Below are 25,780 nucleotides of genomic sequence, written 5' to 3'. Positions count from 1 at the left end.
GACTCTCTTAACTGACTTGCCTAGTTAAATAAAGGTAAAATAATTTTTTTAATTAAAAAAACACGCCAGCCCAGCACCTCCCCATCTGGCTTCTTCACCTGTGGAATTGTCTAAAACAAGCTGAAGAAACTGTGGGTTTGCAAGTGGGTTTGCAAAAACTGTCAGAAACCGCCTCAGGGAAGCTCATCTGCGTGCTCGTCGTCCTCACCGGGGTCTTGACATTACTGCAGTTCGGCGTCATAACCTGCTTCAGTGGGCAAATGCTCACCTTCGATGGCCACTGGAGAAGTGTGCTCTTCACAGATTAATCCTGGTTTCAACTGTACCAGGCAGATTTCAGACAAACCATCGTGTGGGCGAGCGGTTTGCTGATGTCAATGTTGTGAACGGAGTGCCCCGTGGTGGCGGTAGGGTAATGCTATGGGCAGGCATAAGCTACGGACAACACAATTGCATTTATCGATGGCAATTTGAATGCACAGGGATACTGTAACGAGATCCTGAGGCCCATTGTCGTGCCATTCATCCGCCTCCATCAACTTGTTGTTGTTATAACAAACATGATAATGCACAGCCCCATGTCGCAAGGACCTGTACACAATTCCTGGAAGCTGAAAGTGTCCCAGTTTCCATGGCCTGCATACTCACTCATTGAGTATGCATACTCATTGACAGCGTGTTCCAGTTCCCGCCAATATCCAGCAATTTCACACAACTATTGAAGAGGAATGGGACAACATTCCACAGGCCACAATCAACAGCCTGATCAACTCTATGCGAAGGAGCTGTTGTGCTGTATGAGGAAACTGGTGGTCACACCAGATACTGACTGGTTTTCTGATCCACGCCCTTACTTTTTTTAAAGGTATCTGTGACCAACAGATGCATATCTGTATTCCCAGTCATGTTAAATCCACATTTAAATACATTTTTTGGACTGATATCCTTACATGAACTGTAACTCAGTAAAATCTTTTTAATTGTTGCATGTTGCATTTATATTGTTGTTCAGTAAACTTGGTGTTACCTTAGATTGTAAACTGTCATGGTCCAAAAATATACATTCAATGGTTGTAAAGATGGAGAGTGGTCTGTTTGTGATAGATGCTTTGCTTTTTTGACACCACACTCCACAAAACAAGTCCTGCAGGCTGTAGTTTGATCTTATCTTGATTATTGTCCAGTTATATGGTCAAGTGCTGCAAAGAACGACCTAGTTAAGCCCAGAACCGAGTGGCACTTTTTGCTCTTCATTGTAATCGGAGGGCTAATATCAATACTCTGCATGCCAGTCTCTCTTGTCTAAGAGTTGAGGAATGACTGCATCACTTCTTGTTTTTATAACAAACATGAATGTGTAACAAAATTCCAAATTGTTTGCATAGTGAACTTACACACAGCACGGACACACGCACACTTACCACACCAGACATACCACCATGGTTCTTTTCACAGTCCCCAGGTCCAGAACACATTCAAGGAAACGTACAGTATTATACAGAGCCAGGATTGCATGGAACTCCATTCAATTTCATACAGCGCAAGTGAACAGCAAACCTGGTTATCAAAAAACGAATAAATCAACACCTCACGACACAACGCCTCTCCCCCATGTCACCTACCTGTTGTGTGGATGTATTGACGTGTGTAACTGATTAATGCACGCACGCAAATTGTATTTTGTCTGTAATGTCTATTTCGTTGTGTTGGACCCCGGTAAGACTAGCTTTCGCCATTGGTGTCGGCTAATGGGGATCCTAATAATAAATCAAAAAATCCTCTTCATGATAACTACAGTATCTTTCAAGCTCAGAGCAGAATTGTTTAGAAAGAACAGTGTTAGCAAGAACATAGTAGAACACAAATGTTATTACTTTATTCCATCTACATCACCTCAGTAAGGTAACTATTCAACTGTCCTTGTTCTAGCCTGAGATTACTGTCTCTGAAAACAGTTCACACAAACCCATTTCAAATGACAAGTTAACAAAGGGTTAATGAGGGGCATGTGGTTAATTACCATCCTAAACAGTTTGAAGAGCCATCCAGTCACTCTGCAATCTCAAGTACAGGTGCACATTCGTTCATGTTTAATATTTTACCCCAGTCATCACAAGACCTTAAGCCTTCAGGCTACTGACATGGTGACGTACGTCAGTATAAATACAGCTAACTTTGAGTGTGACTTGCTTTGCCTGGCTACCCAAACTCGGCCAAACGCTATGCCAAACGCTCCACAATGAGTCTGAATCTGAGTACCTCCCTGACAATTACTAAAACGCAAACACATTCTAACTATTCTGATTGGCCCCAGAAATTGATGGGTTGGGCCAAAGCCAGAACACACATGGGTAAAGCGGCATTTTGAAAATTCATCATTGGCTTTGATACTGACTGGTAAGAAATGATCATCTCAGCAGACCTGGCTTGTTATAAAAAGAGGGTGTATTTTGATCACCTATTTTTTTGTAAATAAAGGAACAGGTACAACCTGATTGTGTGTGGGGGTATTATAACAGTTATAAAAAAAAGAGGGACATATTTATTATGAATAGAACATAGGTAAAACCAAATTCAGAGGGGGAATATAGTGTTACTCTTCAGTAACATGACAGTGTTTTGGCTATGCCAGCACACCAAACAACATGTCTGTATCATGTGAGAATGTGAGTTTACCCAGATTCTCAACTGAGGGACTTGGTAATCCCCCAAACTCCAGGACATTTCACATGTGAAATATAATATTTCAGCTAAATAATTGTTTCCAGATATCCCCTGTGTACATCTCAAGACACAATGCTATGATTTCTCCCTGTTGTGGACACTCCTATGTCTGATAAGGTAACTCAGGAATGAGAAGCTCTTGTAACATAGTTTGCACTTGAAGGGCTTCTCCTTGATGTGAATGGTCTGGTGCTTCCTCACATAGGTCGCCTTAGCAAAGCATTTCCCACATGTGGGGCAGGTGTATGGCTTTTCTTCGTCCGTCCTAATACTCGGCCTCCCACGTTGTGACCCAATGACACCAGAGGAGGTAGAAGCAGGAGCCACGACCCTCAGGGGGTTAGTGTTTGAGCTCCCTCCTTGACCTCTAGCCATTGTTTGGGTGTTGTTGGGATTGTGTGCTGTGTTATAGGCTAGGTACCTCTTGTGATGAACGCCAATCCTGGCCCTGTCTGTATTGGTGGGGTAACCATGAGGTAGCTGAGGAAGGCTAGACCCAGGTCCAGGACTTCTATGAACCCAGTCAACAGGCATTAGACAAGATCCTGAAGGAGAAGACAGACTTGCTGCTAGACTATCACCGGGGGGGTCTCCCACCACTCTCTGTGAAGGCTGAAGCCCAGGGTGACCTGCTCTGTTCATCATGGACACTGTGGTGTTTGTATCATAGGAACAGGAGGGTTTATCTCTATCAACCCCAGGACCTGCTCCATCCCTGCACTGAGTCTGTGAAGAGAAGGGTCTGGGCTGCAGACTGGATCCCTGACTGGAGCCTCTGTCTCTCTGATGACCACCAGGACTGAGGTTGTTCAGTCCACCTGTCCACTGATTGTGTTCTGTGTATTGGTGGAGTCTCAGCCCCTCTCGATTCGGTCCCCGTTCCGACTCGGGAAGGAAGAGCGACGGCTCCTGATTCAGGGTCCTGATCAGGAGCCAGGGTTTGTGACCAGCCACCTCAGAGGCCCAGTCTCTCCTGCCAGCAACACCAGATATTCTCAGGTCTTCATGGACTGCAGACTGTAAACACAAATTGTACAGAAGTGCATATAAAATGTTTATTAAATAAACTTTTAGCTGTACAAACAGAAACATGACATGATAATTATTAAACGTTAACCACAGTCAAATCTGTCTCTGACACTGATGCAAGTACCTAACAGTATGGAGCCATTGGAGTTTATTATAAAAACTGTCTATATGCGTTGATTCAAGAATTAAGTTTAACGTTTTGGTTCGACTGAGATAAGGGAAACTTAGTCCCTGCAATGATACAAAAATAACCAAGTCAGTCAGCACAGAGTTCATTTTGTATTTAATTTCAACAGAATGGTCATACAATCACATAACTTTGAAGTACAGTACTTTTATTGCACAAAAACCGATAAGTGACAAAAATAATAACTTTTCTCACTATGGTAACACTTGACTTTTTCTGTAAATCTGGTAACCTCACTTTGATAAAATGTTAGAATACTTTGGAAAAGGTTCAACGTTACACACATCTTCATGTCAAGTAAACACAAATTAAGGCACTATAATTTCCTCATTATAAAACACCAGCATCAAACAATAGGTCAGGGTTGTCACTTTTCAATAGTGTAGAATTTTTACAGACAGCATCACACCAACCATCACTACATCATCTACTCTGCTTCATCATACTCATTCTTTCCTCAATTCACCTACATTACATGTCACTATACTCTATACATGGGCCGTGTGCATTTTTTGCTGGTGTATCCAGAGGTACATCTCATTCCGAAATCATGGGCATTAATATGGAGATGGTCCCCCCTTTGCTGCTATAACAGCCTCCTCTCTTCTGGGAAGGCTTTCCACTAGATGAGGAACATTTCTGCAGGGACTTGTTTCCATTCAGCCACAAGACCATAAGTGAGGTCAGGCACTGATGTTGGGCGATTAGGCCTGGCTCGCAGTCGGCGTTCCAATTCATCCCAAAGGTGTTCGCTGGGGTTGAGGTCATGGCTCTGTGCAAGCCAGTCAAGTTCTTCCATACCGATCGATAAACCATTTCTGTATGGACCTCGCTTTGTGCACGGGGGCATTGTCCTGCTGGAACAGGAAAGGGCCCCAAACTGTTGCCACAAAGTCTAGAATGTCATCAATGTATGCTGTAGTGTTAAGATTTCCCTTCACTGGAACTAAGGGGCCTAGCCCGAACCATGAAAAACAGCCCCAGACCATTATTCCTCCTCCACCGAACTTTACAGTTTCCACTATGCATTGGGGCAGGAAGCGTTCTCCTGGCATCCACCAAACCCAGATTCGTCCGTCGGACTGCCAGATGGTAAAGTGTGATTCATCACTCCAGAGAACGCGTTTCCACTGCTCCAGAGTCCAATGGCGGCGAGCTTTACACGACTCCAGCATACGCTTGGCATTGTGCATGGTGATCTTAGACTTGTGTGCGGCTGCTCGGCCATGGAAACCCATTTCATGAATCCCCCAATGGAACAGTTCTCATGCTGACGTTGCTTCCAGAGGCAGTTTGGAACTCGGTAGTGAGTGTTGCAACTGAGGACAGATTATTTTTATGCACTTCAGCACACGGTGGCCCCGTTCTGTGAACTTGTGTGGCCTACTACTACTACTACTTCGCTGCTGAACCTAGACGTTTCCACTTCACAATAACAGCGCTTACAGTTTACCGGGGCAGCTCTGGCAGGGCAGACATTTGACGAATTGACATTTTTGAAAGGTGGCATCTTATGACAGTGCCACGTTGAAAGTCACTGAGCTCTTACGTAAGGCCATTCTACTGCCAATGTTTGTCTATGGAGGTTGCATGGCTGTGTGCTCGATTTTATACACCTGTCATAACGGGTGTGGCTGAAATAGCCTAATCCACTAATTTGAATGGGTGTCCACATACTTTTGTATATATAGTGTAGCTCCTCTGAAAACTTGCAGTACCTACATGCGAACGGCCTCTCTCTCGTGGGGACCTTCAGGTGCATTTTCAGCTGGTCGTGCTGATGGGAAAACCATTCCTCACACTGGGGCAGCCTAAGGGTTTCTCCTGTGTGGACTTCCAGGTGCCTCTTCAGGTTGGAGTGTGAAAAACTGGCCTGGCATAGTTGACAGCCTAATCAGGGAGTGTCTGTGCTGTTGCAGGGTCCATGTTCCAGTTGATAGATGCTATAGAAGGCAGGCTGAAGGCAGCATCTGTTAGGGGGTTAACCTGAGGCGCCATCAGTCTCTCAATCACAACTATAAGAGCAGGACGGAGAATCGCTAGCTGAGTCTGTGTCTGTTCTCTCCCGCCGCATACCAACCTCCTTGTCCCCGCAGGCCAAATCTATGCATCGCTCTGGTCTCAGCCAGTCTGTTGTCATGGAGACTAAATTCGGTTGGTGTTTTGTGTTCGACTGTCTGTTTCTGGTTGTGGTTAACAGTGTTGTTCCCCAGCCCAGAGTTGACGACGCTGTCCCATCCACTGACCTCCACTATGTCACCTCTGGTTCTGGCCTGCTCAGTGATGTCATCCCCTGGGCCTTTGGCTGCACCCGTCTGGGTCTGGGAATTCAAGATGACTGCCCAGTCCCCTCTGTTAGCCTCTGGCCAAACATCTACAGGAAGAGGTTAGAAAATAGACTAAAAACATGGAAAATAACTCTACATAAATTGAGTTTTTTTTGTCAATTACCTGGTCAAGTTCATACATTATAATGTGTGTTTTTCTATGTATACATAATTTGTATTGATTTCATTTTATGGATGAAGACAAGAACAATAGCCAGGTGCATCACTATTCCCATTGAAGATTTATTACTGTATGTAGGTTATATTTATTTCTCCCTTACCTTGGTCCCCCATCTTTAGCCCACTCAGCAGGTCAATGCTCTCTGGTCCGTCCTCTATTTTCTCCTCTTTGACCAACAGCAGATCAATCTTCCCATCCTCCATGTCTACTGACTGTAAGAGATACAGAGTGAGAGGATGTTGGATCAAGAAATCTGATATGAACACCCTGCTATGGAGCATCTTCTGATTGGGCAATGAGGATTGCTATGAGTACTATGCAAACGTGTTAGTTGATTTGATACTATGCAAATGTACTAATGACTTGATTACTTGACACTTAATGGTTTGGTCATTCAAAGTCATGGTCCCACACTTAAGACAAAATGTAGTGCCTCATAGTAAGAGTGCCTATCAAGGATCAGGTCCCCACCTTTCTATAGTCTTACTCATTATTATCTAAAGGGTTTAAACTGATCCTAGATCAGCACTCCTACTTTGAGAGGCTTTGTGGATACAGGCCCTGACCTAATACCATTCAGACAGTAGTTCACAGTGGGCTCACCTCAGTGAGACTGTGTGTGGTCCTGTGCTGCTCAGCTGGTTCCTCTGTGGGTTCAGGAGGAGGTGTAGTCTGGTTTTCCTCCTCAGTGTTCCCTAAACCCTCTTCATACCCCTCCTCCTTCACCAGTAGCACCTCTGGACCCTCTTCCTCCTTGAAAACACAGACGATACAGATTACACAGACATACACTCCCTCAGGTACATACACACAGATAATAAACACACTTTCAACATGGAGTCTTTACCCATCCCCACTAGGTTTGAGTCCTATACTGTAGTTACAGAATGACTTCATTGTTGTTAAACCCATCATGGTGGACATAAATATGTTGTTGTGGGTAAAAACAAGTCAGCTATGATAAGTAAAAAGTCAGTCAAACCTGACTAAACTATTTTGACGTGTACAGTAGGTGTTTGTTAGTGTGTGGGTATGTGTAGGTATATTTAGTAAGTTTATAATGGTTATAAAGCGATGTGTGTATGCAGAATAGGATGAGATCAGATGTGATGTATACTCAAGAGAGTCTCAATGAAAGTCTTAGAATGAAGAGTCCCATTTTGTGTTTATTAAACAGAAACAAGTTTTAAATACACCATATGAAAACCACACATACACGTTTCTCTGCGTGCCTGGCAGACATCTTATCTTGGATGACGTCCCGCCACCTCAAGTTCAACCTCGACAAGATGGAGCTGCTTATCCTCCTGGGGAAGGCCTGCCCGCTCCAAGACCTCTCCATCATGGTTGACAACTCCACGCTGTCCCCCTCTCAGAGTGCAAGAATATCAAAGCAATGACTCGCTCCTGCAGGTTCATGCTCTACAACATCTGTAAAGTACGACCCTTCCTCACACAGGAAGCTGCAGGTCATAATCCAGGCTGTGGTCATCTCCTGTTTACACAACTGCAAATCTCTGTTGGCTGGCCTCCCTGCTTGTGCCATCAAACCCCTGCAACTTATCTAGTACGCCGCAACTTTCCAAGTTCTCCCACGTCACCCCGCACACTCCACTCGCTTTCAGTCGAAGCTTGCATCCACTAAATACCATGGTGCTAGCCTACGGAGCAGCAAGGCGAATTGCCCCTCCCTACCTTCATGCTTATGCTCAAACCCTACACCCCAAATCGATCACTCCGCCACCTCTGGTGTCATGGCCATCCCACCCCGATGGGGGGGGGGGGGGGGGGGTCAGCTCCCGTTCAGCCCAGTCAAAATTCTTCTCTGTCCTGGCACCCTATTGGTGGAATCAGCTTCCCCCTGAAGCTAGGACAGAAGAGTCCCTGCTCATCTTTCGAAAATGTCTAAAACCCTTCCTCTTCAAAGAATATCTTAAATGAATCCCCTGGCACTGATCCACAATGTTTTAGCCCTCCACCGTTAAAATATAAATAAGAAATAAGTGAAAGAAAAAGGACAGAGCCCTCCACACGACCAATCAGAGCTCTCCACACGACCTCGCCAATCAGTCTTGAGAGAGACAGGGAGCGCTTGGTGACTTCTTGGTAAGTAAGTTCTGTCTCGTATGACTTCTGGGTGCATGTCAAACAGATCAAGAGATACAGTGCCTTCAGAAAGTATTCATACCTCTTGACTTATTCCCCCAAAAATTGTGTTACAGCCTGAATTCAAAATGGATTAAATAGATTTTGTCTCGCACATCTACACATCATACCCCATAATGAGTGCGAAAGAGAAGTGAAAACATGTTTGTAGACATTTTTGCCAGTTTATTGAAAATGAAATCTTATTTACATAGGTATTCACACCCCTGAGTCAATACATGTTAGAATCCCATTTGGCAGCGATTACAGCTGAGTCTTTCTGGGTAAGTCTCTAAGAGCTTTTTTGCAACATTTGTCCATTATTTTTTTCAAAATTCTTCAAGCTCCGTCAACTTGGTTGTTGATCACTGCAAGACAACCATTTTCAGGTCTTGCCCTATATTGTAGATTTGGCATTGTGTTTCAGGTTATTGCCCTGCTGAAAGGTGAATTCTTCTCCCAGTGGCTGGTGGAAAGCAGACTGAACCAGGTTTTCCTCTAGGATTGTGCCTGTGGTTAGCTCCATTCCGTTTCTTTTTATCCCGAAACTCCCCAGTCCTTCACAATTACACAAGCATACCGATAACATGATGCAGCCACCACTATGCTTGAAAATATAGAGAGTGGTACTCAGTAATGTGTTGATTTTCCTCAAACATAACACTTTGTATTCAGGATAAAAAGGACACCTTTTTTGCAGGATTACTTTAGTGCCTTGTTGCAAACAGGATGCATGATTTGACAAAAAAAAATTCTGTACAGGCTTCCTTTTCACTCTGTCAATTAGGTTAGTATTGTGGATTAACTACAATGTTGTTGATCCATCCTCAGTTTTTCATCGATCACAGCCATTAAACTCTGTAATTGACCTGATGGTGAAATCCCTGAGTGTTTTCCTTCCTCTCCGGCAACTGAGTTAAAAAGGACGCCTGGATCTTTGTAGTAACTGGGTGTACTGAGTGTACACCATCCAAAGTGTAATTAATTAATAGTAATTACCCATCTACCAATAGGTGTCCTTCTTTGCGAGGTATTGGTAAACATCCCTGGTCTTTGTGGTTGAGTCGGTGTTTGAAATTCACTGCTCAACTGAGGGACCTTGATGATAATTCTATCTGTGGGGTACAGCGATGAGGTAGTCATGTTAAACACTATCATTGTACACAGAGTAATCCTTGCAATTTATTACGTGACTTTATTATGTACTCATGAACTTATTTATGCTTGCCATAACAAAGGAGTTAAATACTTATTTGCTCAAGACATTCAGCTCTGATCCAATTCTGATCGGAGTAGTTGTTTGATATGTGTGTGATTATTATTATTTTTTTTACTTTTCCATTTGGACAACTTAAATCTATATTCTACTTGTCCCAGTATTTTTTACTATTTCTTTTACTTTTCCCAGACAAGGACAAGCGTTAAAGAGCAACTGCCCCTAAAAAGCAGCTAATCCCTTTGAAAACAGCCGATGTGGTATTGATATGAGTCAAACATTTATTCTCGTGTCAAAATTGACTACAGTGTAAGTAGGATCATTTTGGTCATTAAGTCAACCTCGTCTAAAACGGAGTTTAGAACCTCATCTTAAAAATTTATTTAAAATGTTAAATCATTTTCACCTTTTGGTCTTAATTTAAGATTATGGTTAGGCAAAAGTTTAGCATTGTGGTAAAGGTTAGGTTTAAAATTACATTTTAATAAGATAAATTGTAGCAATAGGCTGGGTTTCTGACTTTGTGGCTGTGGTAACGACCTAGAATTAGCTTGACCCAAGTTACTACCCTTGTGACACAGACGGCTTCATCAACAATGGTAACGTGTGTTATGTAAAAAGTTGTATTACAAAAATACCCGGTTTGATAAACTAGTTGGTTAATTACCCAGCCAAGCAGATACAAGTAGATCATTTTGGTTGTGAAGTGAATTATCAAAAGAGTTCTCATTTCTTTATAACAAAATGCAATTAACCCCTTGGCTGTCTATCGTATCACCCTGTCACAGGCCCTCCCGGTCAACACCACCTCATAACATGAGGAAGTAAACTGTTTATAAGGATTGCCTGCTGCAGTTGTTTGAGAAATGTCCAGTTTGCTGCCGAACATCCAACATAGAGAAGACCAGCAAGGGGACCCTCAGCATCACGCAGACGTTCCCTCGCTGTGTGCATTCCTATAAACGGAACAGGGAGGACACTTAAATCAGGTTGGTCAAATTTGACCTGGTCAAAAAAGTTTTGAGATTTTTTCCCCCCAATTCACCATCATAACCTAGCCTGGTGGAACCAGCCTGATCGCTGCGTTTACCATTCTATTTCACGTCACATATCATGATATCTGAAGTGAAATAGAAAGGCATACTCAGCGATCAGGTTGGTTCCACCACGCTAATCATAACCTCCATTGATAATGTAATCAGTGCTCTGCGTGTGTTTGTATCAGTGGAGGCTGCTGAGTGGAGGACGACTCATAATAATGGCTGGAACGGCGCGAATGGAATTGCATCAAACACATGGAAACCATGCGTTTGATGTATTTGATACCATTCCACTGATTCCGCTCCAGCTGTTACCATGAACACGTCCTCTCCAATTAAGGTGCCACCAACCTCCTGTGGTTTGTATGTGACCGATCAGTATTTTGATGAGGGTCCAGGAGCTGATCTACGCTGGCAAAGACCTCACCTCCAGCCTCACCTCGTTTTCTCAACAACGATTGTCGATGGGTAGACGAGAATTAGGTAGGTTTAGTCTGACCTGTTCAAACTTCAACATAGAATAGGTGATATCTGACACACACAGATACTAACTGCCATTGGTAATAGAACAGTGACTGTGTATATGTTCACAGCTGCATCTATGGAGCCAGCACTTGGGAGACTTGCAAGATGACGTGATGGAGTCCTGACCTACAGACAGGCTTGATACTGACGTCTCTGAATGGAGAGAGACCTGGCACTCGGCATAAAAATGTTACTAGACAACTTTTACTTGTATTGTCTTTTTTTATTATTGAATTAAACGGTATCAGTCAATATGTGGAAGGAGAAACCCTGTGTATTCTGCACCAGGATCAGGGAACTCCTGTTGTATACGGGACACAACACAGAAAGGTATGACCACTGATATGTTTGCCAAGGCAGCCCCATTACCACCAGATAAAATGCAGATAGGCAGAGTATCAGTATTGGCTGGGAATGACAATTAAAGGTTAAAGGTTCACACTGTTATATCAGCAGAACACTGCTTCTATGGTATTATGTAAAGGGTTGTTTATTCTACATGGACCCGTTACTACATTTGAAAGTTATCAAGATACTTAGTTTAGAATATTTACATAAATTTAGCAATCACATTCTTGTCGTGTTTTTTTTATTTTTTTTTATTTTTACACTGTAGGCTACTGACCTATTCAAAGCTTCCTTCAGCATCCCACTATACATCTGCCATCTGCCTGTAGTTATTGAACTCAACAAGCAGGAGATTGGTTTGTTTGTTGTGATTGAGAGGGGGGCTGCAGGCAAGGTTCTGACACATTGATGTGTCGTGGTTGTAGCAAGGACACACCCAAATAAAAATACACCCTCAAGCCAACTTACATTCGGCTTCTGTCATGGCCGCCAGCATTTCTTGGGGAGCAAGCCAAAGAGCGAGACGAAATCTGCGGGTGCAATTCCCCCTTAATGTCGAGCTCTGATTTACTACGACTTTGATATGTGGTTCTCACCCAGCCATCTTAAGATTAATTAACTAATTGTAAGTCGCTCTGGATAAGAGCATCTGCTAAATTACTTAAATGTAATGTCTCAGCTAAAACTCTGCACGAACTTGATACACTCCATTCATTTTCTCATTAAAAGTATCTGGGGGAAAAAATTAAGTAGTTGAATGGTAGTAATGAAATAGGCATTTGTGAACATCATATAGCAGAGTTCAAACACAAATGTAACAGTCTTATTAAGCTTATATACTATGTAGAAAACATTAGGAATACTCATTCTTTCCTTGACAGACTGACCAGGTGAAAGCTATGACTCCTTACTTAAATACACATCAATCAGTGTAGATGAAGGGGAGGAGACAGGTCAAAGAATTTTTAAGCCTTGAGACATGGATTGTGTATGTGTGCCATTGAGGGTCAATGGGAAAGACGAATTGAGGTTGTTCTTAATGTTTTGTACACTCAGTGTATGCCTTATATATATCACACAACATCTGTATGCAATATTCTACCCAGGAATATTCAACACTGAAATCTGTTACTCTCGTTATTCCAAATGCATCTGTGGATCTTAAAAAAAAAAAAATCTTTGTCTTTAATGCAGGGTTTGATCTAAATGTCAGAAGCTATCGAGTGGAATGGTTATTTTCTATGTTATAGAGTAAAATGTTTTTTCTGCTGGTGTAGCCTGAGGTAGCTCCTCTCTGAGAACCTCTTCCCGCAGTGTGTACAAGCAAACGGTCTCTCTCCCTTGTGGACCTTCAGGTGCATCTTCAGGTTGCCAGCCAGAGAGAACCTCTTCTCACACTGGGGGCATGTAAAGGGTTTCTCCCCTGTGTGGACCCTCTGGTGTCTCTTCAGGTCACCAGACTGGGAAAACCTCTTCTCACACTGGGGGCAGCTGAAGGGTTTCACCCCTGTGTGGACCCTCTGGTGGATCTCCACCTTCTGGGGGCAGCTGAAGCCTTTGTTACAGAACATGCAGAGGAACCGTTTATCTTTACTATTGCCTGAAGTTGGTCCCCCTCCCCACGCCTTGGCCCTTTGGTCCTCTGAGTTCAATACCTGATTGAAAAGGACACAGCCATGTGAATCGGAAGGTGCCAATGATGTGGACACTGGGTCGCGATCCCTGAAAGCGTGTAAAGGGGAGTTGGTGGCGACAATTTGATTTGTCTCTAAGATTCCCCTGTAATCTAAGAAATCTCTGCCTTGTGAGTGTCCTTCTACATTCCATGTCAGAGGAGCGTCGCCCTCCTCTTTCACCTCATCTACCACTGTAACCTCCCCTTTCTTATCTAGGCACCCTTCAGAGTATACACTACTACTGTACTGGTTCCAGTACCCTCTAGACAGATCAGTCTGTGTCTCTAAACCCAAGGATATGTTGCCAGGGTCCATCTCTGTAGCGTAAGAACAAGACGGATTATCACCGCCAGAGAGTAACGCGTCACCATCACCACGGGAATAAACCATCCTCTGGCTCTGGTGAAATACCGGTAAATACTCTGCGCCAGGAGCAGGAGGACAGCCCAGTTTCCCCAGCCCTAGTCTGTCTGGGTCTGATCTGTGGTCAGATCCTGTGGATAATAGCCTTTGTGTTACAGTTAAAGTCTCTGTATCTGTCTCTGACTTGAGGACGGCGTTCGGCGTTCCACTGACCTCCGTGATGCTGTGTCCGGTCCTGGGCTTGGGTGACGCGGCAGTTGTGAGGTCCTCCATGGCTACAGGAGGTGCCACTGTAGCCACTGCTCCAGTCTGGATGTCTCCGCTGTGCCGTGGGTCCTCTCCTTCAGTCCTCTCCTTCTTGACCAGAGACGATCCTTCAGGACCTGCAGCCTCTGCATCTGCAGACTGACACAAGAGAGGAGGTTATTATTGCTACATCAGTTGTTTTGGATAACAATGCCGTAGAGAAGTCTCACAAGCTCCCCTATGCCTGATAAATTAGGATGTACATGTAGGCAAATTGGGATATGGGATATGTTCCGAGATTCATCTGATGGCATTCAGGAGTAGTCTCCACAGTGGCCATACGAACGTATCCAAACCAAAAAAACATTGATTACATACAATATCTGCGCTGGGATAAAGGCTAGAGCTACTGCTTACATGGATGGGACACGGACACATACAAGAAAGCTGGCTATGAGCTTGGATGAGACATTAAACATGCAAAAGGACAATATAGGAGGAAGGTGGAATCCTATTACACCGGCTCCGGTGCTCGTCGTATGTGGCAGGGCTCGCAGATGATTACGGATTACAAAGGGAAACCCAGCTGTGAGACACCCAGTGATGCAGAACTTCCAAAAGAGCTAAATACCTTTCATGCTCACGTCGAGGAATACAACACTGAGTCTTGTGTGAAAACCCCAGTTGTTCCAGATGACTGATTGATCTCGCTCTTCGTTGCTGATGTGAGTAAAACTTTTAAACAGGTCAACAGTCGCAAGGCCTCCGGGCCAGACGAAATACCAGGGCGTGTTCTCAAAGCATGCACAGACCAGTTTACAAGTGTCTTCAGACATTTTCCTTCCCAGTCTGTAATCCCAACATGTTTCAAGCTGACCACCATTGTCTCTGTTCCCAAGAACTCCAAGGTTACCTGCCTAAATGACTACCGTCCTGTAGCACTCACATCTGTAATTATGAAGTGCTTTAAAAGGCTGGCCATGACACACATAAATACCATCATCCCAGACCACCTGGACCCACTCCAATTCACATACCACTCCAACAGATCCACAGATGACGCAATCTCAATTGCACTTCACACTGACGTCTCCCACCTGAACAAGATGGGAAATAACTATGTGAGGATGTGGTTCATAGACTACAGCTCAGCATTCAACAACATAGTCCCCTCCAAGATAATCCCCAAACTGGGGACCCTGGGACTAGAGACCTTCATGGGTCTAAAAAGTTGGACCCTTTCCGAATTGGACCTGGGGCTTATCCATCCAGACCTGATATGCATAAATTATTTTTTAATATAAAGACCCGTTCCGAACTAATAGCTGCCATAGCTAGGTTATTTATCATCCAATAGGATTTCATAGTGGCTACCTGTCTTGACTGCATCAAACCGGGAGAAGCTAGTTAAGCTAGCTAGGCTGCATGCACTTTCGCATCCTACAGTTACAAACAAAAATAACTCCATTCAGAATATTAAGTAGCAGCCTACCTGTTGGCTCTTGGTCGTTGTAGCCTATCCTTGTCCTTCAACTTTTAATTCCAGCATTTTAATTCCATCTTCTATTGATTAGATAACTCCTAACTTTTGCCCCACACAGAGAGACTATGACTGTAACCTACTGCCGCTTTGATGACTTATGTTTGACCAACAAGTTACATGCGCCACCTTCGTGAAAAGCAAAGAGCAGATGCATACATTTGTCTCTCTCTCCACAGCAGTCACATTTGGATCCTTCAGGACAAGTCAGTTAAAATTACACATACCCGAGACCCGTGACAATTTCAGATCCGACCCAGACCAGTGACATTATTTAGAATTCTGGATCTCGACCCGCTCGGATGTTCAGGTACAGGTGGATCCGTGACGACCTCTACCTGGAACTGAACACCTTCCTCTGCACCTGGATCCTGGCCTTCCTGACGGGCCAGCCCCATGTGGTGAGGGTAGGCAACAACACTTCTGCCACGCTGACTCTCAACACGGGGGCCCCTCAGGGGTGTGTGCTTAGTCCCCTACTGTACTCCCTGTTCACGACTCCGACACCATCATCAAGTTTGCTGACGACATGACAGTGGTAGGCCTGATCACTGACGGCGATGAGAATAACCTACAGGGAGGTTAGAGACTTAGCGGTGTTGTGCTAGGACAACAACCTCTCCCTCAACGTCAGCAAAAGCAAGGAACTGATAGTAAACTACAGGAGAAAGAGGGTAGAGCACGCCCCCCCACCCTCATCAACGGGCCATAGTGGAGCGGGTTGAGAGCTTCAAATTCCTTGGCGTCCACATCACTAACGACTTAACATGGTCCACGATAGCGCGGCTTCCCCCTCAGGAGACTTAAAAGATTTGGCATGACCGGAAAGCGCTACAGAGGACCAGAAATATTGCCAAAGACTCCAACCCTCCGAGCCATAGTCTGTAAACTGTAACAGAGCATCGGCTCTCGAACCAACAGGCTCAACGATACTCTACCCCCAAGCCACAAGACTGCTAAATAGCCATAAGAGTGCTAAATAATTAATTAATTGTTTACCGGACTATCTTCCACTGACTCTATGCACACTCACGAGACTATACAGTGGGGATCGAAATGATTGGAAACCTTGATAAAAATGAGCAATAATGACTGTATAAAATAAATAATTCAAATGCTGAGCTATATATTGTATGCTACAAAAAAAACTGAAATTATATTATTTTAAACTAATAAAATTGCTTGGAGAAAGAGATCGTTTAACAAGTAATATCTTTTTCTTAAAAAAGGTAGGGGTTAAAATTAACACCCCTAAAGATTCTTAGAAATAAAGTAGTCACAAGTTTAGTATTTAGTCCCATCGTCCAAGCAAACAATTACTACATCAAGCTTGTAACCCTACATACTTGCTGGAGGCATTTGCAGTTAGTTTTGGTTGTGTTTCAGATTATTTTGTGCCAGAAAGAAATGAATGGTAAATAATGTATTGTAATTATGGAGTCACATTCATTGTAAATAAGAATATAATATGTTTATAAACACTTCTACATTTATGTGGATGCTACCAGGATTCTCTGAGCAATTGTATTAGTATAAAATAATATAAATCCCCCCCCCCAAATAATGTTGCAGACAATACAGCTCAGTATTTTTTTTATAGAGTCAGTATTGCTCATCTTTATCAAGGGTGTCAATCATTTCAGACCCCACTGTAAATACACACACTCAAACTAAAACGGACACTCACACACACAAACACCAAGTTAACGACAACATTTTACACTTATCATATTCTGCTGCTACTCTGTTCTCTTAATAATATTATTATCTCTCCTGATGCCGTGTCACTTTACCCCGCCTTCATGTACATACTACACCTCAAATATCTTGTACCTGCACACTGATCTGGTACTGGTACTCCCTGTACAGTGGGGCAAAAAAGTATTTAGTCAGCCACCAACTGTGCAAGTTCTCCCACTTAAAAAGATGAGAGAGGCCTGTAATTTTCATCATAGGTACACTTCAACTATGACAGACAAAATTAGAAAAAAAAAAATCCAGAAAATCACATTGTAGGATTTTTAATTAATTTATTTGCAAATTATGGTGGAAAATAAGTATTTGGTCATCTACAAACAAGCAAGATTTCTGGCTCTCACAGACCTGTAACAACTTCTTTAAGAGGCTCCTCTGTCCTCCGCTCGTTACCTGTATTAATGGCACCTGTTTGAACTTGTTATCAGTATAAAAGACACCTGTCCAAAACCTCAAACAGTCACACTCCAAACTCCACTATGGCCAAGACCAAAGAGCTGTCAAAGGACACCAGAAACAGAATTGTAGACCTGCACCAGGCTGGGAAGACTGAATCTGCAATAGGTAAGCAGCTTGGTTTGAAGAAATCAACTGTGGGAGCAATTATTAGGAAATTGAAGACATACAAGACCACTGATAATCTCCCTCGATCTGGGGCTCCACGCAAGATCTCACCCCGTGGGGTCAAAATTATCACAAGAACGGTGAGCAAAAATCCCAGAACCACACGGGGGGACCTAGTGAATGACCTGCAGAGAGCTGGGACCAAAGTAACAAAGCCTACCATCAGTAACACACTACGCCGCCAGAGACTCAAATCCTGCAGTGCCAGACGTGTCCCCCTGCTTAAGCCAGTACATGTCCAGGCCCGTCTGAAGTTTGCTAGAGAGCATTTGGATGATCCAGAAGAAGATTGGGAGAATGTCATATGGTCAGATGAAACCAAAATATAACTTTTTTGGTAAAAACTCAACTCGTCGTGTTTGGAGGACAAAGAATGCTGAGTTGCATCCAAAGAACACCATACCTACTGTGAAGCATGGGGGTGTAAACATCATGCTTTGGGGTTGTTTTTCTGCAAAGGGACCAGGACGACTGATCCGTGTAAAGGAAAGAATGAATGGGGCCATGTATCGTGAGATTTTGAGTGAAAACCTCCTTCCATCAGCAAGGGCATTGAAGATGAAATGTGTCTGGGTCTTTCAGCATGACAATGATCCCAAACACACCGCCCGGACAACGAAGGAGTGGCTTCGTAAGAAGCATTTCAAGGTCCTGGAGTGGCCTAGCCAGTCTCCAGATCTCAACCCCATAGAAAATCTTTGGAGGGAGTTGAAAGTCCGTGTTGCCCAGCAACAGCCCCAAAACATCACTGCTCTAGAGGAGATCTGCATGGAGGAATGGGCCAAAATACCAGCAACAGTGTGTGAAAACCTTGTGAAGACTTACAGAAAACGTTTGACCTCTGTCATTGCCAACAAAGGGTATATAACAAAGTATTGAGATAAACTTTTGTTATTGACCAAATACTTATTTTCCACCATAATTTGCAAATAAATTCATTAAAACTCCTACAATGTGATTTTCTGGATTTTTTTTCTAATTTTGTCTGTCATAGTTGAAGTGTACCTATGATGAAAATTACAGGCCTCTCTCCTCTTTTTAAGTGGGAGAACTTGCACAATTGGTGGCTGACTAAATACTTTTTTGCCCCACTGTATATAGCTCCATTCTAGCATATTGTACTCTCTTGTGTTACTATTTTCATGGTAAAGTCTACACCCGTTGTATTCGGCGCATGTGATAAATAAAATGTTATTTGATTTTAATAGCTGAGTGGACCCTTTCTGAAATAAACAGGCCACATTTGATGTACTGTAATTACTAAATGTTACACTATGACACTAACCTCTATCACGATAACATGCTGGGTTGAGGTTCCACTCCCCTCATCAACTGTGATTGGTGGGTCATCTCTCCATGTATTGTGTCCCGCTGGCTTCACAAAGCTCCTGTGGCCTCCAGTGAGATGTCCTTCACCTGAGAGAGTGATTGGGGGAAAAGAGGTGGTTAAGTTAGGTACTGTCAATGCTCAACGGTATATTGTAGACTATTGACACTGTCTACAATTGGCAAGGATGCAAGATAATCAATAAATAGTTATGAGAAGTGTTATGTTCCATGCATCACATTCTTTTTATTTAGTATGACAATAGGAAAATCAGTAAATCAAGAATCTGGTTAGAATTTGATACGGGCCATCCCCAAATCTGGCTTCCCTACTTCTTACTTAAACTGCATACTGTATACTAATCATACTACACTGCTCAAAAAAATAAAGGGAACACTTAAACAACACAATGTAACTCCAAGTCAATCACACTTCTGTGAAATCAAACTGTCCACTTAGGAAGCAACACTGATTGACAATAAATTTCACATGCTGTTGTGCAAATGGAATAGACAAAAGGTGGAAATTATAGGCAATTAGCAAGACACCCCCAAAAAAGGAGTGATTCTGCAGGTGGTGACCACAAACAACTTCTCAGTTCCTATGCTTCCTGGCTGATGTTTTGGTCACTTTTGAATGCTGGCGGTGCTCTCACTCTAGTGGTAGCATGAGACTGAGTCTACAACCCACACAAGTGGCTCAGGTAGTGCAGTTCATCCAGGATGGCACATCAATGCGAGCTGTGGCAAAAAGGTTTGCTGTGTCTGTCAGCGTAGTGTCCACAGCATGGAGGCGCTACCAGGAGACAGGCCAGTACATCAGGAGACGTGGAGGAGGCCGTAGGAGGGCAACAACCCAGCAGCAGGACCGCTACCTCCGCCTTTGTGCAAGGAGGTGCACTGCCAGAGCCCTGCAAAATGACCTCCAGCAGGCCACAAATGTGCATGTGTCAGCATATGGTCTCACAAGGGGTCTGAGGATCTCATCTCGGTACCTAATGGCAGTCAGGCTACCTCTGGCGAGCACACGGAGGGCTGTGCGGCCCCACAAGAAATGCCACCCCACACCATGACTGACCCACCGCCAAACCGGTCATGCTGGAGGATGTTGCAGGCAACAGAACGTTCTCCACGGCGTCTCCAGACTCTGTCACGTCTGTCACATGTGCTCATGTGCTCAGTGTGAACCTGCTTTCATCTGGGAAGAGCACAGGGCACCAGTGGCGAATTTGCCAATCTTGGTGTTCTCTGGCAAATGCCAAACGTCCTGCAAGGTGCTGGGCTGTAAGCAGAACCCCCACCTGTGGACGTCGGGCCCTCATACCACCCTCATGGTGTCTGTTTCTGACCGTTTGAGCAGACACATGCACATTTGTGGCCTGCTGGAGGTCATTTTGCAGGGCTCTGGCAGTGCACCTCCTTGCACAAAGGCGGAGGTAGCGGTCCTGCTGCTGGGTTGTTGCCCTCCTACGGCCTCCTCCACGTCTCCTGATGTACTGGCCTGTCTCCTGGTAGCGCCTCCATGCTCTGGACACTACGCTGACAGACACAGCAAACCTTTTTGCCACAGCTCGCATTGATGTGCCATCCTGGATGAACTGCACTACCTGAGCCACTTGTGTGGGTTGTAGACTCCGTCTCATGCTACCACTAGAGTGAGAGCACCGCCAGCATTCAAAAGTGACCAAAACATCAGCCAGGAAGCATAGGAACTGAGAAGTGGTCTGTGGTCACCACCTGCAGAATCACTCCTTTTTTGGGGGTGTCTTGCTAATTGCCTATAATTTCCACCTTTTGTCTATTCCATTTGCACAACAGCATGTGAAATTTATTGTCAATCAGTGTTGCTTCCTAAGTGGACAGTTTGATTTCATAGAAGTGTGATTGACTTGGAGTTACATTGTGTTGTTTAAGTGTTCCCTTTATTTTTTTGAGCAGTGTATTTAAAATGTACTGTTTAGTAAAAATGAATGCCCTAAACAACAAATACCAATTTACTAGGTTCATCCATACTGTCAATGCTTCATCTAATGCGCAATTGCGCTGTTCTCCGCCATTCGTTCATTTTGGTAGCACATCCCATATTTGATTATCAGCTATTTTTGCCTACTAAAATGCCTACTATTTATCGGATTTTATGTGACGAGACAAACAATGGACGCTATGCGAGAGGTCTATACTGAACAAACATATAAAAACACAAAATGCAACAATTTCAAAGATTTACAGTTCATATAAGGACATCAGTAAATGGAAATAAATGCATTAGGCCCTAATCTATCGATTTCACATGACTGGGGATACAGATATGCATCTGTTGGTCTCTGCTCTGCCGAGTCTGTATTGTGCAAGCCGGGAATTTTGTGATTGATGTTTATTTTTGTATTTATTTTTTCAAGCGTAAACTACCAGAATTCAGTGGCTACAGGCATAGAATCGATAAAAGCTAAATACCCGTGAATTTAAAATGTGTCCCATCCATCTTGCTGTGCAGGTGGCTAGCAGGAAGCTCACTGTCTCAGCCTAGGCTAATTATTTGCTGGAAACGGTGCAGTTTACCCTCCCATCACTAGAGTAACTCATCAAGACCAAACATAACATTGCAATGTAACCCAACTCAGGTGTAGCCCTACCTTAGAAGTAAGCTGTGTTTTTAGACTTGTAGGGCAACCTTCTAACCTACAGTTCAGACTTAGTGAGAAATGTGTGTCTGTGTTAGGCTGTGTGTGGTGTGTGTGTATGTGTGTTGGTGGGGAAGTTTGTGTGTGTGGGATGTGTGTGGTGTGTGTGTGTGTGTAGGTGGCACGGCACAGGTTTGGGCATATTATTTGACACACTAGGCCTAATCAGTTAGACCTAATCAGTTAGGCTACTGAATAGAACATAACTGTGCTATATAGACTAACTCTTACTAATTGGTAAATAGTTAACCTGATTTTTGTTCAGGATTATGTAATCCCAATTATATGTACTCTTATTACCCCTGGTGTAAGTGTGTGCATGGCATCTTACTCCGTAGTGTAAACATTCTTAAATACTAATGCATACAGCACTGTACACTACGTATTCTATGTATATAACTTGTTACCAATGCTGCTACTGCTCATCATGTTTGCACTGTTACTGTACACTTATGACCATATAAGTCACCCTTGCTGCACTATGTACCATATTAATGCACCTACATACTGATATTTGATGAGAGCGAGATGCCCACGATGGGTTGTATAATATGTATAAAATGTGTATAGTATGTATAAACTGAAGGTAGAAGCCTAAGTGCTATTGTTTATTAGTTTACTCCAATTGGGGGAGGGGTGGTAGGGTTTGCAGGAAATAATAAAGGTATATTCAACAAACAAACAAAAAGTGTGCATATGAATGTGTATGTATTTACCCCCCCCCAAAAAAAAAAAAAATATATATATATATATATATTTACCCAAAAAATATATGGGGCATTGGAAATTATGCAGAAGCAACAATCCATCCTCAATATTAAGGCTGATCCATCCCTTAAATTAAAAATATATATATACACCGTGTTAACAAAACATTTAGAACACCTTCATAATATTGAGTTGCGCACCCCCGATCTTGAGATATTAGACCAAGTGTGTTGAAATTAAGAATCCAGGCAGGTGATTTGGTGTCATTATTGACTAGGGCACAGGTGTCAAACTCATTCCATGGAGTGCAGAGTGTCTGCAGGGTTTTCCGCTACTCCCTTTTAATTAATTGATTAATTAAGGTCACTAATTAGTATGGAATCCATCCCCCCGTTGTCTAGGGCTTAATTGAAACCCCTGGACTAGGGATTAACCTTGACCAGTCCGCAACCTTTGACTTTGGAAAATAAGATATTTTAGCAATAATAAGTCCTATCCTCATGAAATAAAGTGTTGTGATCCTGAGAAGCTTCTCTATAACATGGAATACAAAGTATAAGACCAGAAACAGATTCATTTTGACCCCTAACACCCTACAATTTACAACGCAAGTATGGGTATTTGGGAAAAATGGCCAGCGTGTCTCTGTGCAATAATATCTTTTTCTTAATTGACCTGCTTGGTCAAATGAAAGTAAACATAAATAAAATATTGCAAGATAGCTTAATAATCAGGGCAAGTATTGTATATTATCCAAAAACTAACCAAGATCCAATTCTGGGTAACACATCAGAACACATGTCCAGAAGGTAACGGGGCGTCCTACAAAATGTACCTCTTGCCATTCCTCTGTATCGATCGAGGATCTTGACACTACTGGGACGACTGGCGAGGACGCGCTCTCGTATTGTCCTCTCTGCGCGCTCCCGTGCCACCTTCAGTTCCAGAAGCTGTAGTTTCCTCCGCAATCCCCTGTTTTCTTTTTGGCTTTGAGTTATTTCCAAACGGAACACTGCATAGTCGTCGTCTACTACTTTACAGATCTCTGCCACGGCTGCATTCGCTAGCACCTCCATAATCGAGGCTATTTGAGTGTGAAAAACCATACCGTTAGCTATTGTTAACTAACGTTAGCACCTAGCTAGCGTTACCTAAATAACATCTATCAACCAAGTCCTGTCTCCAACGCGAATTAAAGACTACCCGAGTTAAGTATGTGACGTTTTGCAGTTAAAATGAATCGCATTGAGTTCCAGGGTGTTAATACATGTGAAAATTGTTCTTGATCACTATTCACTTCCGTTTACTACTTATTTACATTTGTATTTTCGGATCGCAACCAACTGAAAGGTGCATACACCGCCACCTACTGTACTGGAGTGTGAAACCTCCCTACTATTATTCTCTTCACTAAACCTGAGCTGTGTTCGAATACTCAGCTACTAACCGCACTATTTGTGACGTGAATTGAGTATATAGTATGCTTATTGGTCATAGTATGGATATAGTTAGTATGTCAAAAGTTCCCGAAAGTCGTGCTAAATTGGCCAAAATACGAAGTATACATGTAGTGGACACTTTCCGTGCTTTTAGGACCCATAATGCAATTCTTCCGAAATGGGCGTGGCTTCACGCTTTCAGATTTGTAGATAATGGCGGAAAATATGCAGCCGAAGTCGAATACAAATTCATTGTTTTAATTATGACAAATTGTAAAAAATGTTGAGCAATGTAATGACTTAAAATAACTTACGTTACACGTTATGTTGGCTGACAATTTGTTAGCTACGCTATTCTTACAAACCGTCTAGCATTATAGTAGTTGGTACCTGTATGTTAGCCATCTACCCAGCGTTAGTTGGCTACTAATACATCGAATTTGCCATGCAGTATTATTTACTACTCCGATTTCAGAGCATTCTCGCGCAGAATAACTAATGAATTTACGAATGCTCAACACTGGTTGAATATGGCCAGTGTCAGTAAACGTCGGCAAAAAAAGGTCATTCAATTGTTGCCAGCAGCACAGTTAGTCACCAACGCTCTAGATAACATAAATGGCCTAACCAGCTCTGCTAGGGCGAGTAAAATGGTCAGAGTGAGGTGTTCTCCATCTAGCCATCGTTAGCTAGCTATACTAAAATGAACTAATAGTATAACTTTATGGTGAACCAGGGACACTGCACACAACAACGGTCGCCCAAGAAGCATCGTTACCCATCGCTCCACAAAGGCCGCGGCCCTTGTAGAGCAAGGGGAACCACTACTTCAAGGTTTCAGAGCAAGTGATGTAACCGATTGAAAGGCTACTAGCGTGCACCACCGCTAACTAGCTAGCCATTTCACATCCATTACACTCACCCCCCTTTTGACCTCCTTTTCCACAGCAACAGCATCAATGTAACAGTTTAACTTCATGGTGTCCCCTCGCCCCGACTCGGGCGCGAACCAGGGACCCTCTGCACACATCAACAACGGTCACCCAAGAAGCATCGCTCCACAAAGGCTGCGGCCCTTGCAGAGCAAGGGGAACCACTACTTCAAGGTTTCAGAGCAAGTGATGTAACCGATTGAAAGGCTACTAGCGTGCACCACCGCTAACTAGCTAGCCATTTCACATCCGTTACATATACAGTATTCGAAAACAGATCTGGATTTCTAATAAAATAAATCCCTACAAACCCCACTGCTCCCAACCCCCCACCCTAATCAAATAAACTCCCTTTCTACATCATACATTTCACAAAATAATAATACATGTTAAACCGTTTTGTCTACCAAACACACATTCCAGTACCATTTTACCCTATCAGTTTCAAAGAGGAATTAAATTCTGTATGCCCCAATCTCATCCTATACAACAAAACTTCCTCCCTTCTGTTCCAATTACGACACTGTCTCCGTACAGATTTCTTTGTAAAAATGTCTGGCCTTAAAGACGTCTCATCCCCTTACCTCTGCCAGCAATATAGCCTATCTTCCCTAATCAATATTTACATTTCTCCTCTATTTAACTGCACCTGTATATCCACAATATGTTTCACTGCTTTTTTGCCATTATATCTAAGATACAATTTTAATTAATGGGGCGGCAGGTAGCCTAGTGGTTAGAGCGTTGGACAAGTAACGAAAGGTTGCA

General features: G+C 43.2%; 1 protein-coding gene and 1 long non-coding RNA gene across 2 annotated transcripts; one reads left to right on the top strand and one right to left on the bottom strand.

The window, feature by feature from the left end:
- Positions 1–1,839: 1,839 nt before the first annotated feature.
- Positions 1,840–24,208, bottom strand: LOC139566743 (uncharacterized). The gene is made up of 7 exons (XM_071388028.1): positions 23,477–24,208; positions 19,212–19,342; positions 13,975–14,166; positions 7,052–7,201; positions 6,549–6,660; positions 6,187–6,314; positions 1,840–3,741 (listed from the first exon to the last, which is right to left on the bottom strand). Exons 1-7 carry the CDS (start codon positions 23,745–23,747, stop codon positions 2,800–2,802), a joined length of 1,926 nt encoding a protein of 641 aa, XP_071244129.1. The 5' UTR covers positions 23,748–24,208; the 3' UTR covers positions 1,840–2,799.
- LOC139566816 (uncharacterized) lies at positions 7,196–11,577 on the top strand. The gene is made up of 2 exons (XR_011673158.1): positions 7,196–11,332; positions 11,443–11,577. It is a non-coding gene; the product is annotated as an uncharacterized lncRNA (long non-coding RNA).
- Positions 24,209–25,780: the final 1,572 nt, after the last annotated feature.

The sequence above is a fragment of the Salvelinus alpinus genome, chromosome 39 (assembly GCF_045679555.1).
Source record: "Salvelinus alpinus chromosome 39, SLU_Salpinus.1, whole genome shotgun sequence".
NCBI classification, from domain to species: domain Eukaryota; kingdom Metazoa; phylum Chordata; class Actinopteri; order Salmoniformes; family Salmonidae; genus Salvelinus; species Salvelinus alpinus.
The sequence above is the reverse complement of the archived record's forward strand: the minus strand, read 5'-3'. Positions and strand labels throughout refer to the sequence as shown.